This window comes from Cyprinus carpio, unplaced genomic scaffold, assembly GCF_018340385.1.
Source record: "Cyprinus carpio isolate SPL01 unplaced genomic scaffold, ASM1834038v1 S000006473, whole genome shotgun sequence".
NCBI lineage: Eukaryota > Metazoa > Chordata > Actinopteri > Cypriniformes > Cyprinidae > Cyprinus > Cyprinus carpio.
This window is the reverse complement of record NW_024879149.1, coordinates 262167-275390: the sequence shown is the minus strand read 5'-3', so window position 1 is coordinate 275390 and position 13224 is coordinate 262167. Positions and strand designations below refer to the sequence as shown.

The window sequence follows — 13224 nt, the reverse complement described above, 5'->3', positions numbered from 1 at the left end:
TTCTAAACAGTGACACGGGGCAGTGCAGTCTCCTGTCAATGACGTTAGTTACCCTTTGTTACAGCCTTTACTGACGTAGAAACCAAATGACAACAGTGTCATGGACAAATGCGGAAGTAGTGTCTAGTGTCCAGCAAACCACTAGCTTGCTTCAAGCAGTTCCTTATTTACTCTTCTTGCACATTTTATTGTGGATTGTGTTACTTATTTATGGAACATAATTACTGTTTACAGTCTGCCGCTGGTTCCCGTAAACGTAAGCCTAAAGGCCAAGCAAATGACCCAAGAAGAGTATCAAAAATTTTGTTTTACTCTGCAGAACACAAATATCACTTTGGATTTTTCTTTACACACAACAGAATGGATAATATGACAATACGATATTTTGGTGGTACACAAGGACAGCCACGCCCCTCCTATAATGTTCCCGCCTATTACATAATTGGGATTTATAGGGTCCAACTAATTTATGAGGACACTCGTTTTACAATACACAAAACATGTCAGTTCTCTGGATTACAGGGACCAAACTGGATCTTAAACACAACACACAACTGCACATCGTCCAACATTATAGGGACAAATGTGATTTACTGGAACGTGTCACTATGCTGCATTACCAACACACACAACACAAAAAAGTACCACAACTCAAAAACAACAAAAACACAACACACAAACGTGTCACTATGCTGCATTACCAAGACTGAGGTGGTTAAAGAGTACCGGATCTTAAACACAATAAAATAATAAAATGGGTAAAGTACTTTAATAACAACTTAAATTTGTGATATAAAAACAAATAAAAAAAAAAAAAAACTTAAAAGTGAAATCCACCAACTTAAAAAAATAAATTAATAAAATGGGTAATCTTTCTATAAAAAAGGAATGCCACACAAAACAAAACAAACAAATTAAAAATAATTAAGTGAAATTCACCAACTTAAAAAAAAAAAAAAATCAAAAGGCATGCCTCACGTTGTAAGTACCTCACTAACGGACAGTAAACATGAGATAAACTCTCTGAGCACGCAATAAATGCTGCAGATGTGTAGAGAGATTGATTTATCTTTAAAGGAATAGATCACTTCCAGAATAAAAATCCTGTCATCATTTACTCACCCCCCACTTGTTTCAAAACTGTAAGAGTTTCTTTCTTCTGTTGAACACAAAAGAAGATATTTTTTAAAAATCTGAACAGTTGATGTGCATCATCATCAATTTCTATAGTAGAAAAAAAAATACTATGGAAGTCAACGGTGCCCATCAACTGTTCAGATGCTGACATATCTTCTTTTGTGTTCAACAGAAGAAAGAATCTCTTACAGGTTTGGAACAAGTGAAGGGTGAGTAAATGATGACAGAATTTTCATTCTGGAAGTGAAATACTCCTTTAAGGGACAGGCCATCCAAAAATCAACAACGAGAGATTGACAGAATTTTGTCAAACTAACAGTTGAACTTATTTTCTACAGTGAGATATTAGTATGAACTGCAGTCATAACAGTTTTGCACTATGGGAAATAACAAAACCAACAACCAAAGTGCTAATTATAATAGAATGGCATCAAAAGAGACACAGGATGTACTGTAACATCACTTGCTTTGGGTTTTCCTTTTTAAGCTAATTCCTCGATTTCTTACAAAATCCCGTATGTTCTGTGCACTGCGTCTCACCAAAACAGGATCCTCAGCAGTCTTACACTGCTGGCATTCAGTCATTGTGGCCAGTTTTCCTTTAGCTATATGGCCCTTAAAATGTTTCATTACAGCTGTAACTTCAGCATTTGACCAGGACACTTTCTGCCCTCTCCGTGGGTTTTCAGTTTCTGCCTCACTCTCACTCTCTGTACAGAAGAATACATACTTTAGTGAGTTCTAACTCTATGAGAGCTCATGTACTTACATTGATGGTGCTATTGCAATTTAAACCTCTGGTACCTTCAGGAACTTCAGTGGTGCTCTCAATGGGCATCTTCTGAACACCTGCAGAAAATCAGTCATATAACAATCAGGAAACTCAGAAGTAACTCAAACAGAAGATACATTAAAAATATATATATTCTAAAGGAATTGGCCTGTTAAACGTTTATTTTTTTAAACCGTCATTTATCAGTTTTCACCTCAACATGATAATAAGTATCAACCTATTGGTATAGCCAGATACTAATACAAAACTGGTGCATCCCTAATTTTAGAAATATTCTGTTAGAAATGCTGGACTAATACAATATAAGGTAACACTTTAGAATAGGGAACACTTATTCACTATTAACTACAACTTTTCCCTCAATAAATTCCTAATTTGCTGTTTATTAATAGTTAATAAGGTAGTTGTTAGATTTAGGTATTGGTAGGATTAGGGATGTAGAATAAGACATTAATAAGTGCTTAATTACTACTACTAATAATATGCATGCTAATAAGCAACTAGTTAAGAGACCCTAAAATAAAGCGTTACCCAATATAATTTTTGACTTTGATTATTTTGAAAAAGCACTTAGCTGACACATACCAGCATTACTGGAGTCTCCCGCAGCTCCAGCAAAAGCATCATCATCAGAATCACTTTCTTCAGGATCACTGTCATCAGAATCCGTCATATTGATCTCATCTCAATGAAAAATAAAACTCAGAACATGAAAAACATCTGCATTCAGAAGTCAAATAACACAATCACACACCATTTATAAACCATGCCAAATGACACTACATCCTACAGTGAACAAGACATATTTCAGAGATGAGTTTCCTTAAACCTCCCTGTGAGTGTAAAAGACCCGCTGTGCTACCCATGCTAGGATGGACGTACCTTCAATCTCAATGTCATCAAGTGATTTGCCTTGAAGATTAGGAAGGCAGCCCTTTTCCATGGCTAACAGAAGCTTTGATATTTTAGCAAGCTGAGTAGTGGCTTCTGGCAGCCTGTAATAGTCGCGGTGGACACGGATGTCATGCCCTAAGAAATCGGCAACCTGATCTAACTCATTGTTTTTCAGGTTAAGGATGTGAGAGCGTAGCCACGTGCTTGCGCAGATGAGTGGATCGGAGAAATTCTGGATTTTGAGCTCCACATTCACTTGCATAGACCCTCAGAGAGTCCTGGCCTCTGTAGTGACTCTGGCAGTTTGGCCGAGCAAACAAGAAAGTATTAGAGTCCAGCACTCCACATTCACTTCTCCTGCTGACCAGCAGCTTCAGGGCATCGACCATATCAGGAGAGAGAAGAACCGCAACCTTTCTTCCCCTCTTCCCCCTGATCTCAACTCGACTGAAATGGCTGCAGAGCTTCTGCTCAAACTTGCTCAGGCCCATCGCTACATCATCATGGAGAGAAGTGCCGTCCCTTTCATTGAAGCCCTTCAGCGGCATTTTAGAGACCTCTCCTGCACGTCTGCGGTTGAAAACAATGATTCTGGCGAGTGTTGCTTTGGCCAGTTCTGCATAGCTTTGAGGAGATGCCGTCTCTTGTAGTTTCTGAAAAGCCGTATGTGCAGTCTTCTCAAGGAGCCGATGAAGGGACTGGACATCCTGAGTGAAGGGAAGTGTTGATGGCTTGTTAAATTTGGCTTCATTCAGTGTGACCAAAGCAGTGTGTGAGATCATCTCAGACCACTTCGAGGAGTAGAGCTTTTTAAAGGTTTCTGTTGATGAGATCAATTCCTTGTCTTCAGACATCAGTGCTCGGCAGTGAATGATTTCGCAAATCTTATTCAACGAATGCCCCAGTTTCAGCGCAAGGCTTGGGCTTTGGTAGCAGTGGCTCTCATCATCATAGCCAGACACCATCTGAACCGCTCGAATGAGTTTATGAAAACTGGCAGGTTTCAGAGCTTCTTCAAGACTGTACACAGAAAACTCTCTACGCAAAGTCAGCAACAATCTTCCAACTTCACGGAGTTTTTGTCGTATGTACTCAAATTTGGTAGGGTCATGTCCATGTTTGTTAAAGAACGACTGTGCAAGCTGAAGAATACTCGTCATTTTTGACAACAGCGGAAATGTCATCCTGCTTCATCACACCTAAGAGTTTCCAAACTCCTTGAGATATGTGCTGACTGAATGAAGACTCTGCCATAGACGCCAGGCCCAAAACTCTCCTCCTCCCTTGCTTTTCACTGTCAGATGCTGGTTTTGAGGAACATCTTCTCAAATGACGCCACAGATCTCTCCGTACAAACATCCCTTTGCAGTACATGCAATGCACAAACTGCTTTGAATCACACTTTCTCTTTGGTGCTCGTTTTATTTTAAGAGCCCCCTCTCCACACTGTAAAACGTCTGTGTTATGCTGAAAGTTGCCCTTGTTCCTGAGCTTTTGCAGCATTGCTTTACGTTCTTTCGAGTGAACCGGGAGTGACAAAGCCTGCACAACTTCAACTTCACCCATATGAGTTTTCAAATGGCGCGCTAACTTGGACTGAGGTTTCCCACAGATGTAACAATAATTCTTACTATTTGCTGTACAGGAAATTTTTGCTGACTGCACACACTGATCATCTTCAGCCACGCTGCTTTCCCTCTCTTCCTCTCTCAACGTTACTGTGCTTTTTGCATTCAAAAGCTTCTCACTATTGTCCTTTCTATTGTGTGATTGGGGTGAAGACATAACCACATCTGTTGACCTGCGTACCACTGAGCCTTGCTTTCTGGGAAGGTGACGTTCACCAAAACGGTCTGATTCACTGTCTGTCTCAACATCAGTCAACTGCTCCTCATGACACAGTAAATCAGACTCATCATACACACTTGCTGCTTCCATGGCCTTTAAGACTCCTTTTCCTTTGCCCTTAGACACATTCAGGGCAGTTACATCTGATCTCAGAGGCTCACTAAACTTAGAGGATGCAGCTTCCTGTATATCTAAGAGGAGTTTAGCTTGATCGTAACGTGCTGGTCTTGTTGTCAACTCATCTGAACTGTCTGACTGATTGTCTGACTCTGACTGAGATATGTACTCCTCATCTGACAGCTCGTCTTCCTCTGAACTTACTTCCTATTGTCAAGATATTTATGATTAATTCACAGCACCGATAACTCATAAAAATAAGGAACAAAGGTATCGAATCAAATACTTTCTTACCCACGATGACTGTTTTCCATTCCATTCATGAAGCTTCAAATAGCAGGACTTGTGCCAAAAACTGGAGCACACTATGAGAGAAATGTCATATGTCAGGACATGTTCAACTGCTAACACCAGATTCTATGCCTCAATGTAGAATAAGGTGAAAACAATATTACACCCCTATTATTATTAATGATATTACATATCTGTGCATAAGCAATGGTCCGATATCTCCTACTGATCACCAACTTCAACAGTTATACAATTTTGAGCTGACTTCATAACATAAATTAGTGATACTAAAATGATAAAAATAGACATGTCATGCTGCATATAGTACAAGACATCATACTAACATTTACATCTCAGGCCAATCCACCTGAGTGCTGCTACAGGTCCCACACATTCAGCACATTTATCCATGCTCGATATTGCTGAAGTGAACACAACATGTATGCAGACCTGTGAAGAAAAAAACATCAGTGAATGTGAAATTACAGCAAAAAAGAAAGATCCTAAAACATACATGTGATCCTTCATTACGAGCTACACTGTCTTTCAATAATCACTTAATGTATTTTTAGTGACAGGGAAGTTGTGGTCATTTAGTTAATAAGATCACTTACAATCATTAAAGAACATTTACGTTACAGACCTTAAAAGGTACTGGTCAATATATTACTACAAATCTGTATTTAGACCAGGGGTGTCCAGACTCTGTCCTGGAGGGCCGGTGTCCTGCAGAGTTTAGCTCCAACCCCAATTAGACACACCTGAAGCAGCTAACCAAGGTCTTACTAGACATACTGAAACTTCCAGGCAGGTGTGTTGAGGCAAGCTGGAGCTAAACTCTACGGGACACTGGCCCTCCAAGACCGAGTCTGGGCAGCCCTGGTTCAGACATAGACTAATATTACTGAAAGTGAAAACAGGTCATTAGTTAAATACTTTTGGTAACAGCTTTTTTCTCCTAAGTATATCACAGCCCATGCAGAGATGGACTTCAGAGCATTCACTGTTGCACTGAAATAACAGTTCATCTGAAACATGTGAATACCTCCTTAACTCCTTCAGCAGGGGCACAAAAGCTCTGCTCCTCATTTAACACATGCTCTTTGACAGGTGACATCTGAAAACAATGGAAAAAGCAAGGCTCATGTAGAGATGATTTCTTACAACATCAATCTAACATTTCCTAAAATTATGCAATGCACATTTTATTACCTTCTCAACACAGTCCTGATCATCCAATAGTAACCGGTCCTTCTTCAGAGTCACCTGAAATTAAGGAAACGGAAATAACAAATAAATAAACATTCTACTGCAGACAAAGGATTCAGGGACTGTACAAATGTATAATGAATTACCTTTTCCTGTCCTTCAGAGGCTGTACAGATAGTGGAGTCCATTAACACTGACTGATCACTGACAACTGTCAGCTGAAAACATGAAATCAAAAAATAAAATAAAAAATAAAATAATTATGTTATAAATGAGATACCCAAGCAAAAGGCGGCAGATAAGGCCAGAACAAATTCAGGTATGATGCCACAAAAATATAATAATAATAAAGTAAAAAAAAAAATCAATCAATAACAATACCTTCTCTCCTTCGGTGTCTTCTGACTGGGACAGAGTGTTGACTTCAAGAGTGGACGGTTCAATCACACTAAGAGTCTAGAAAATATAAAATTAGACATTTGCAACATTGATTGAGACAATAAATGTGTGCATAAAATACTGATTTAAAACAGATATAAAATCAAAAATGATAAAAACAATACAATTATAAAAACAAATAAATAAGAATAAAACCATACCTTCTCTCCTTCTGTGTCTTCTGACTGGGACAGAGTGTTGACTTCAAGAGTGGACGGATCAATCACACTAAGAGTCTAGAAAATAACAAAATTAGACATTTGCAACATAGATTGAGACAATAAATGTGTGGATGAAATACTGATTTAAAACATACATATATTAAATAATTTTATAATCTTGCTTATATTTTATCAATGTAATTTACAAGTAAGATTACAACATTTCAAATCAGTATTTCAATTTTCAAGTGTTACCCAAGATAATGTTCATGACTTTTTATGTATTACATTACATGCGTGTTCATTCCAGTACGTCAGGTTGCGTGTATGTTTACACATGTGTTACGAGGACCCTGTTTTATGAGAACCATCATAAGAACGTGGTCTTGACTTGACTGAAGAGTCTCAGTGTGTTGTTAGTTTGAAAAAAGTCTGGTCTATTTGTATCCTTGTTATTACCGGGACATTGGTAACTAGACAAATGTGGACAGCACCCTTAGTTCAAGCATCTCTGTGTATGAGAGAAACGGTGGTGATTTGAGACACAGTGTCTGCGTTACATACTTATACAGCATGTAACCAAGACTCACTTTTAACACCCACAATAATGCAGCAAACAATGTTCACATCTGTTTCTAAGAGACAATGTAATCTGTTCTACTCTTTAAGGACTAAAACAATTACTACAAGAACTTCTTGGATACCTTTATAGCTGCTGAGCCTTGTTCAGAGTTCTTTAGGTTCTTTAAACACTGATTCTTCTCAGTTATCATCTGAAAATAAATTGTGAATAAATAAAATAAATAATATGCAATCTTGGAGAATGTTATTTAAATAAAAAAATTACAAAAATAAAATAAAATAATATAACACAAATATGATAAAACTGCAGAATACAGTAGTATACTGCCTGAAAGTCCATTTCAAACAAGGGGACCGAGTTTACCAACTTCTATTACAATATACTTTATCTAAAGATAACAATTATAAGTTTTCAATATCATATATGGCCACAATGAGATGTGAATGATCCATATTAAGCCTAATATTTCACATCCACGCAGCCCAATGTCATGGTGTTAACTAGGGTCTTGAAATACCAGGCTTTTGTCAAACAAACGACATACTGAGATTCTTCAATCAGACATCAGGAACATGTTCTTATGATGGTCCTCATAGAACAGGGTCCTCGTAACACAGGTGTAAACATACACACAATGTGACATCAAGACCCTGTTCCTATGATGGTCCTCATAGAACTGGGTCCTCGTAACACAGGTGTAAACATACACACAATGTGACATCAAGACCATGTTCTTATGATGGTCCTCATAGAACTGGGTCCTCGTAACACAGGTGTAAACAGACATCCTGGAAAGACCATGTTCTTATGATGGTCCTCATAAAACTGGGTAACACAGGTGTAAACATAAACACAAATGTGACACCAAGACCATTCTTATGATGGTCTCTCATAGAACTGGGTCCTCGTAACACAGGTGTAAACATACACACAATGTGACATCAAGACCCTGTTCCTATGATGGTCCTCATAAACATGGGTCCTCGTAACACAGTGTAAACAAACATCTGTGACATTCCCATGTGATGGTCCTCATGTAAAACATGCTAAACAGGTGTAAACATCACCAATGTGACACAACCATGGAGCGGGTCCTCGTATTTAAAACTTTTACACAATGTAGACAGAGCCGTAGTGGTCACTGACAAGACAGGTGTATACAGTGACATCAAGACCATGTTCTTATGATGGTCCTCATAGAACTGGGTCCTCGTAACACGCATACGGTTCAAGACCCTGTTCTTGATGGCTCCTCAAAAACTGGGTCCTCGTATGTCATACACACAATGTGACACCAAGACCCTGTTCCTATGATGGTCCTCATAAAACTGGGTCCTCGTAACACAGGTGTAAACATACACACAACCTGACATCCTGGAATATACATGCATGTAATGTAATACAGAACCAGATTGTAGGACAGTCACTAATCATTAACTTGATACAAACTATCGTTTAGATATATAATGAACGCCCAGCTTTCCTACTATAGTCCAGTAAATCAGAATTGACAGTGTAGAGGTTTCAATACCGTGCATCGCCATGGCCACACTCAGAATCACCATAATCGTATGTGATCTCTTCACCAGGACAGATGCTCCTTCTGGCAAATAAGCATAAGTGAGGTTTTCCATCCACACGTATCGTCTTCATCCTGCTGTTTGGGTTAATATGGTCATCGTTTACAAGCCGCCCAAGAGAACCGTCATCTCGGGCTGCATCGACACTAAACAAATGACAGACAATATCAGCAGTGAAAACTTAGGACCAGCAGATATCATATTCTTTGTGATCACCAATCATTTAACACTCATCACCAAGCTTTGATAACACATGATTGATAATTATAGCAAAATATGCACTCTAACCACTGACATGTCCACTGCCACATTTTGAATCATGTAATTTAATTATCAATAAACATGTACATCAAACACTTTTACATACCAGAGGAGTTTTCCATTGTAGCGAAACTCAAACATGAAAACTTTAAGTGCATCGTGATATATTCTTTGCCTCCGCTCACATTCTTCTTTACTTATGAGGTCTCCTCTGTATTCGAGCAGGAAATCTCCTTTATCAAAGTCAGTACAGCTGAACACACCCCTCCCCTAAACAACAACAGAGAGGGAAAACATCACAGAGAACAACACATCATCCACCTGAGACAGCTTTATTACACAAGTCCCTTTAAGGCATAGTTCAGGCAAAAAGAAAACTCTGTCATCATTTAATGGTTAGTAATATCTTCTTTTGCCCAACAGAAGAAAGATACTTATACAGGTTTGAGACAACTTGAGGGTGACTAAACGATGACAAAATCTTCACTTTTGTGTGAACTATACCTTTAACTTGGCTCAATCAAATCATTTAACTCACCTTTAAAATCACTGATGAATCTGCCCTCGAGCCCATTCTTGTCTTTCTGTTGAAGTGAAAACTGTATGGCCTCCTCCACTGGCTTCAGCCTTCTCCTCTGCCTTTTACCTTCAGCCATCATCTGATGTGTCTGCTTTAATAATAATAATAATAATAATAATAATAATTATTATTATTAATAATAATATTATTAATATTATTATTATTATTGGATTCCATTTGACAATATTAAGTTTGTTTGTTTTCAACTTAAAACTTAATAAATGACAGTTCTACTGGGACAGAATATATGTTGAACATGATGTATACTGAACATATGCTGAATATACTATTTTGCCTGGCTATCTTTGTAAAAGTGCTTTGACACAATATCTATTCTACAAAGCACTACACAAATAAAGGTGACTTTACTTATTATATACAGCAAGTATTGGGAAACGATAAGAGCACATCTCTGTGTTTATTAATCTCCTTAAAACCAAGCCGAACAGTAATCATATTTAACAGAGCTGGCACGTCAGGATACTGTACTGAGTGGAAGCCCCTCCCCTTCACAGACTGTAGTCATGACAACACATTATTATGATGGCTAGACTGTTCTATTACATTTACAGTTACACTGTGAACGAAAATAAGTTAAAAACTGACAAGCATTGCTGATTTTCGTCCGACGTTACTGTTAATAGACTGACACTTAGTGTAAATACGCTAGCGCCATTAGCATCACGCGCTAGCTTCATACTAAAGATCCCACAAAAAACTCAACAACAATCAAAACTGAGCCACAAACTCTCATTGAAACGGTTTAACAGCAGTATAACTTACCTTTCATATAAGAGTTGTCTCCAACAGGTTCACACCACTGATGTCTTCGCTTCAGGTGCAGAGATTCCGTCAGGTCCAAACAGGAAGTTACAAAACGTCACCCACGACTCGCTGATTAGAGCACGTGTAAACGGGATTTATAATAATAATAATAATAATAATAATATGCATTTAAATAACCATCTATGATATAAGCATTGGTGTTAACTTTACGGTTAGGTTAAACGTTACATTAATAGCATTACATTAATTTACTGATATTAAACTGACTGATTACAGCTTTGAAGTCACATTCATACTTTATAATATGATATTTAAGGAATACGTTTAATTGCATGATCACTGTGCATTTATATAATCATATACAATCGATAAATTAAAGCAAATAATGTTTAAATAATTAACAAATTGCATTAACTCACTTGTACAAAGCTACATAGCGGCAGAATGTAGCCCCGCCCACCGGCGCCATTTTGTTTTCGCGATTTCCCGCCCACCGGTGCCAATCTAGCCAATCAGCGGCCTCCAAACTTACACAAGTGTAAAATATGCAAATTTTCGATGACGCACGTGTAGTACCGGGTCCGGGCTACAGGGGCGCACTCTCGAGCTCAGAGGATACACAGTGTATAGTAAAATTTCCGAGTTTTGTGGTATATTAGGACATGGTATAGGCACCAACTTATGAGTGATGAAAATTGTAAATCCAGAAAATATTTTTCTTTACCCCTCCCTGACCTTTAAACTCACACTATCTTATTATGGGAATGTGATTGTAATTGATCTCTGAAACCTTCTCTACACATCGTTCATTTACTAACCTGACCCACCCCGCCAAAAGGGCAATTATGCGCCAATCCGCTGTGTGACCGACTTGTGGGCAGCGAGCTTTATGGCAATGTTTTTATATCCCACAGCATCGAACACTACTCCTTTTTTTTCTCTCAAGTTCACCACAATTACTACCCCGTAATTGACCTAACTTTTTTTCCATAGACAAAAGAAATTGTGGTCTAAAGTAAAAGGCTGTTCTTATGCCAGCATTGGTGTATAGATCTGATCATGCTCCACTTTTACTTTCTCTTCAGTTTCAGGATAAGATGGTGGGTTCTCGAAGTTGGGAAATTTAATTCTTTACCTGCTCTTCTGATAAGAGGCTTTCTGTGATACTTTACAAAAATCAATTAGATATAATTTTTGGAGATAAATACCAGTCCTGAGACCCGCACCTTCCCATCATTTTGGTAATCTTTTACAAGCCTATGCCGGGGTCAAGCCATTTCATACGCAGCTTGTGTAAATGTAGACAAAGAAGGAGAAGCGAGAAGAATTATCTGTTGAGATAACTCTGTTGATTAGCTTATGCAGCTTCTCCAGATCCGGAATTATAAAAAGAGACTCCATACCCCCAATCTGATTTAATTTATCATCCCATCAGGCTGAAAAGTTTTGCTCTCAGGTATCCTACACGTGCCCCCCCCCCACACATGCCATTTTTTTAACACATGGTGACAAGACAGTAACTTCTTGCACTTCAGTTAAAAGGAACAAAGTCAGCTCAAAATTTCAATTTCTAAGGATTAAAAAAAAGGTCCATCGAGGCATTGATCACGGACCCTGTAGATTACTAAACACTTTAAAGTACTACTCTGGTCTTACAAGTCAGAAACCCCCCACGATAGGTCCATGTTTTTAGGAAAGTTTTCTTTGCACCCTTACCCATACCACAATTAACAAATGCAATGAGAAAAGAGCTCGAATACCTTTTCCGCAAGAGGAGGATGAAGTACTAGCAATGAGAGCAATGCAGAAAATCGGCTCAGACCCCTGGTTACTGTCCGGGACGGGTTCCCTGTTGCACTTAAGAAGTTTTCTCAAAACATTTTAAAACACCACTCCAAAAGGCACTGTTGGATTACATCCGCAATTGGCCCTGTGGCGAGCTACTCGCCCCCACACCCTCCGTCAGTCTGTATTTCTTTGATTTTGAAAAAAAGACAAACGACCCACAAGAATGTGACTCATACAGGCAGCGTTGTCTTCGAATGTAGAGTTAAAGATTCTGGCAAAAATGATTGACAAGCGTTCTTGAGTTAGTTTTACCAGTAGCATACATGGTGACCAAATCCCACCCCCTGCACCCTCGTCATGTCTGGTATTTCTTTATTTTGAAAAAAGAACATAAGACCCACAGAATGGACCCATTACAGCGCCAGTTAGTCTTCTGAATGCAGGATTTGTAAATGATTCTGGCAAAAATGCTGCAAAAGCGTCAATTTGAAGTAGTTGTACCAAGTAGTCATACATGGGGACCCAACACCCCCCGCGCCCCCCCCCCAAATGAACAATTACTACGCCACCCCTGAGCTTAGCTGATAGTGCAGGTGTCAGAGCAAGGGGGAAACTCTGACCCAATCAATGTACAGACACAGGTTCGTGAAGTATTAAAAAATGTCCCACATCTTTGTTCATAGATAGTGAAGGTTTGTGGCGTGCCTGATAGAAAAAAATAAAAAAATTAAAAACAAAATCAAACAGATAAAGAACTA

General features: G+C 38.6%; 1 protein-coding gene and 1 long non-coding RNA gene across 11 annotated transcripts in view; both read right to left on the bottom strand.

The window, feature by feature from the left end:
* Nucleotides 1–850: 850 nt before the first annotated feature.
* Nucleotides 851–13224, bottom strand: part of LOC109111517 — a 75619-nt gene continuing 63245 nt past the window's right edge. For 3 of the 10 annotated variants that reach the window (XM_042754184.1, XM_042754182.1, XM_042754183.1), the window contains 9 exons: nucleotides 7593–7661; nucleotides 6889–6963; nucleotides 6671–6745; nucleotides 6436–6507; nucleotides 6293–6346; nucleotides 6126–6197; nucleotides 5425–5530; nucleotides 5084–5154; nucleotides 3014–4996 (listed from right to left, as the gene is read on the bottom strand). In XM_042754184.1, coding sequence (XP_042610118.1) covers nucleotides 3947–4996; nucleotides 5084–5154; nucleotides 5425–5530; nucleotides 6126–6197; nucleotides 6293–6346; nucleotides 6436–6507; nucleotides 6671–6745; nucleotides 6889–6963; nucleotides 7593–7661 — 1644 coding nt within the window. In that variant the 3' untranslated portion in view covers nucleotides 3014–3946. Of the gene's footprint in view, nucleotides 1848–1941; nucleotides 1987–2515; nucleotides 2615–3013; nucleotides 4997–5083; nucleotides 5155–5424; nucleotides 5531–6125; nucleotides 6198–6292; nucleotides 6347–6435; nucleotides 6508–6670; nucleotides 6746–6888; nucleotides 6964–7592; nucleotides 7662–9002; nucleotides 9198–9418; nucleotides 9582–13224 lie in introns of those variants that run through there. The other 7 variants (XR_006159290.1, XM_042754190.1, XM_042754187.1 and 4 more) reach the window with 7 other exon arrangements.
* LOC122143632 lies at nucleotides 9852–11305 on the bottom strand. Its single transcript, XR_006159291.1, has 3 exons — nucleotides 11098–11305; nucleotides 10676–10786; nucleotides 9852–9983 (listed from the first exon to the last, which is right to left on the bottom strand). It is a non-coding gene; the product is annotated as an uncharacterized LOC122143632 (long non-coding RNA).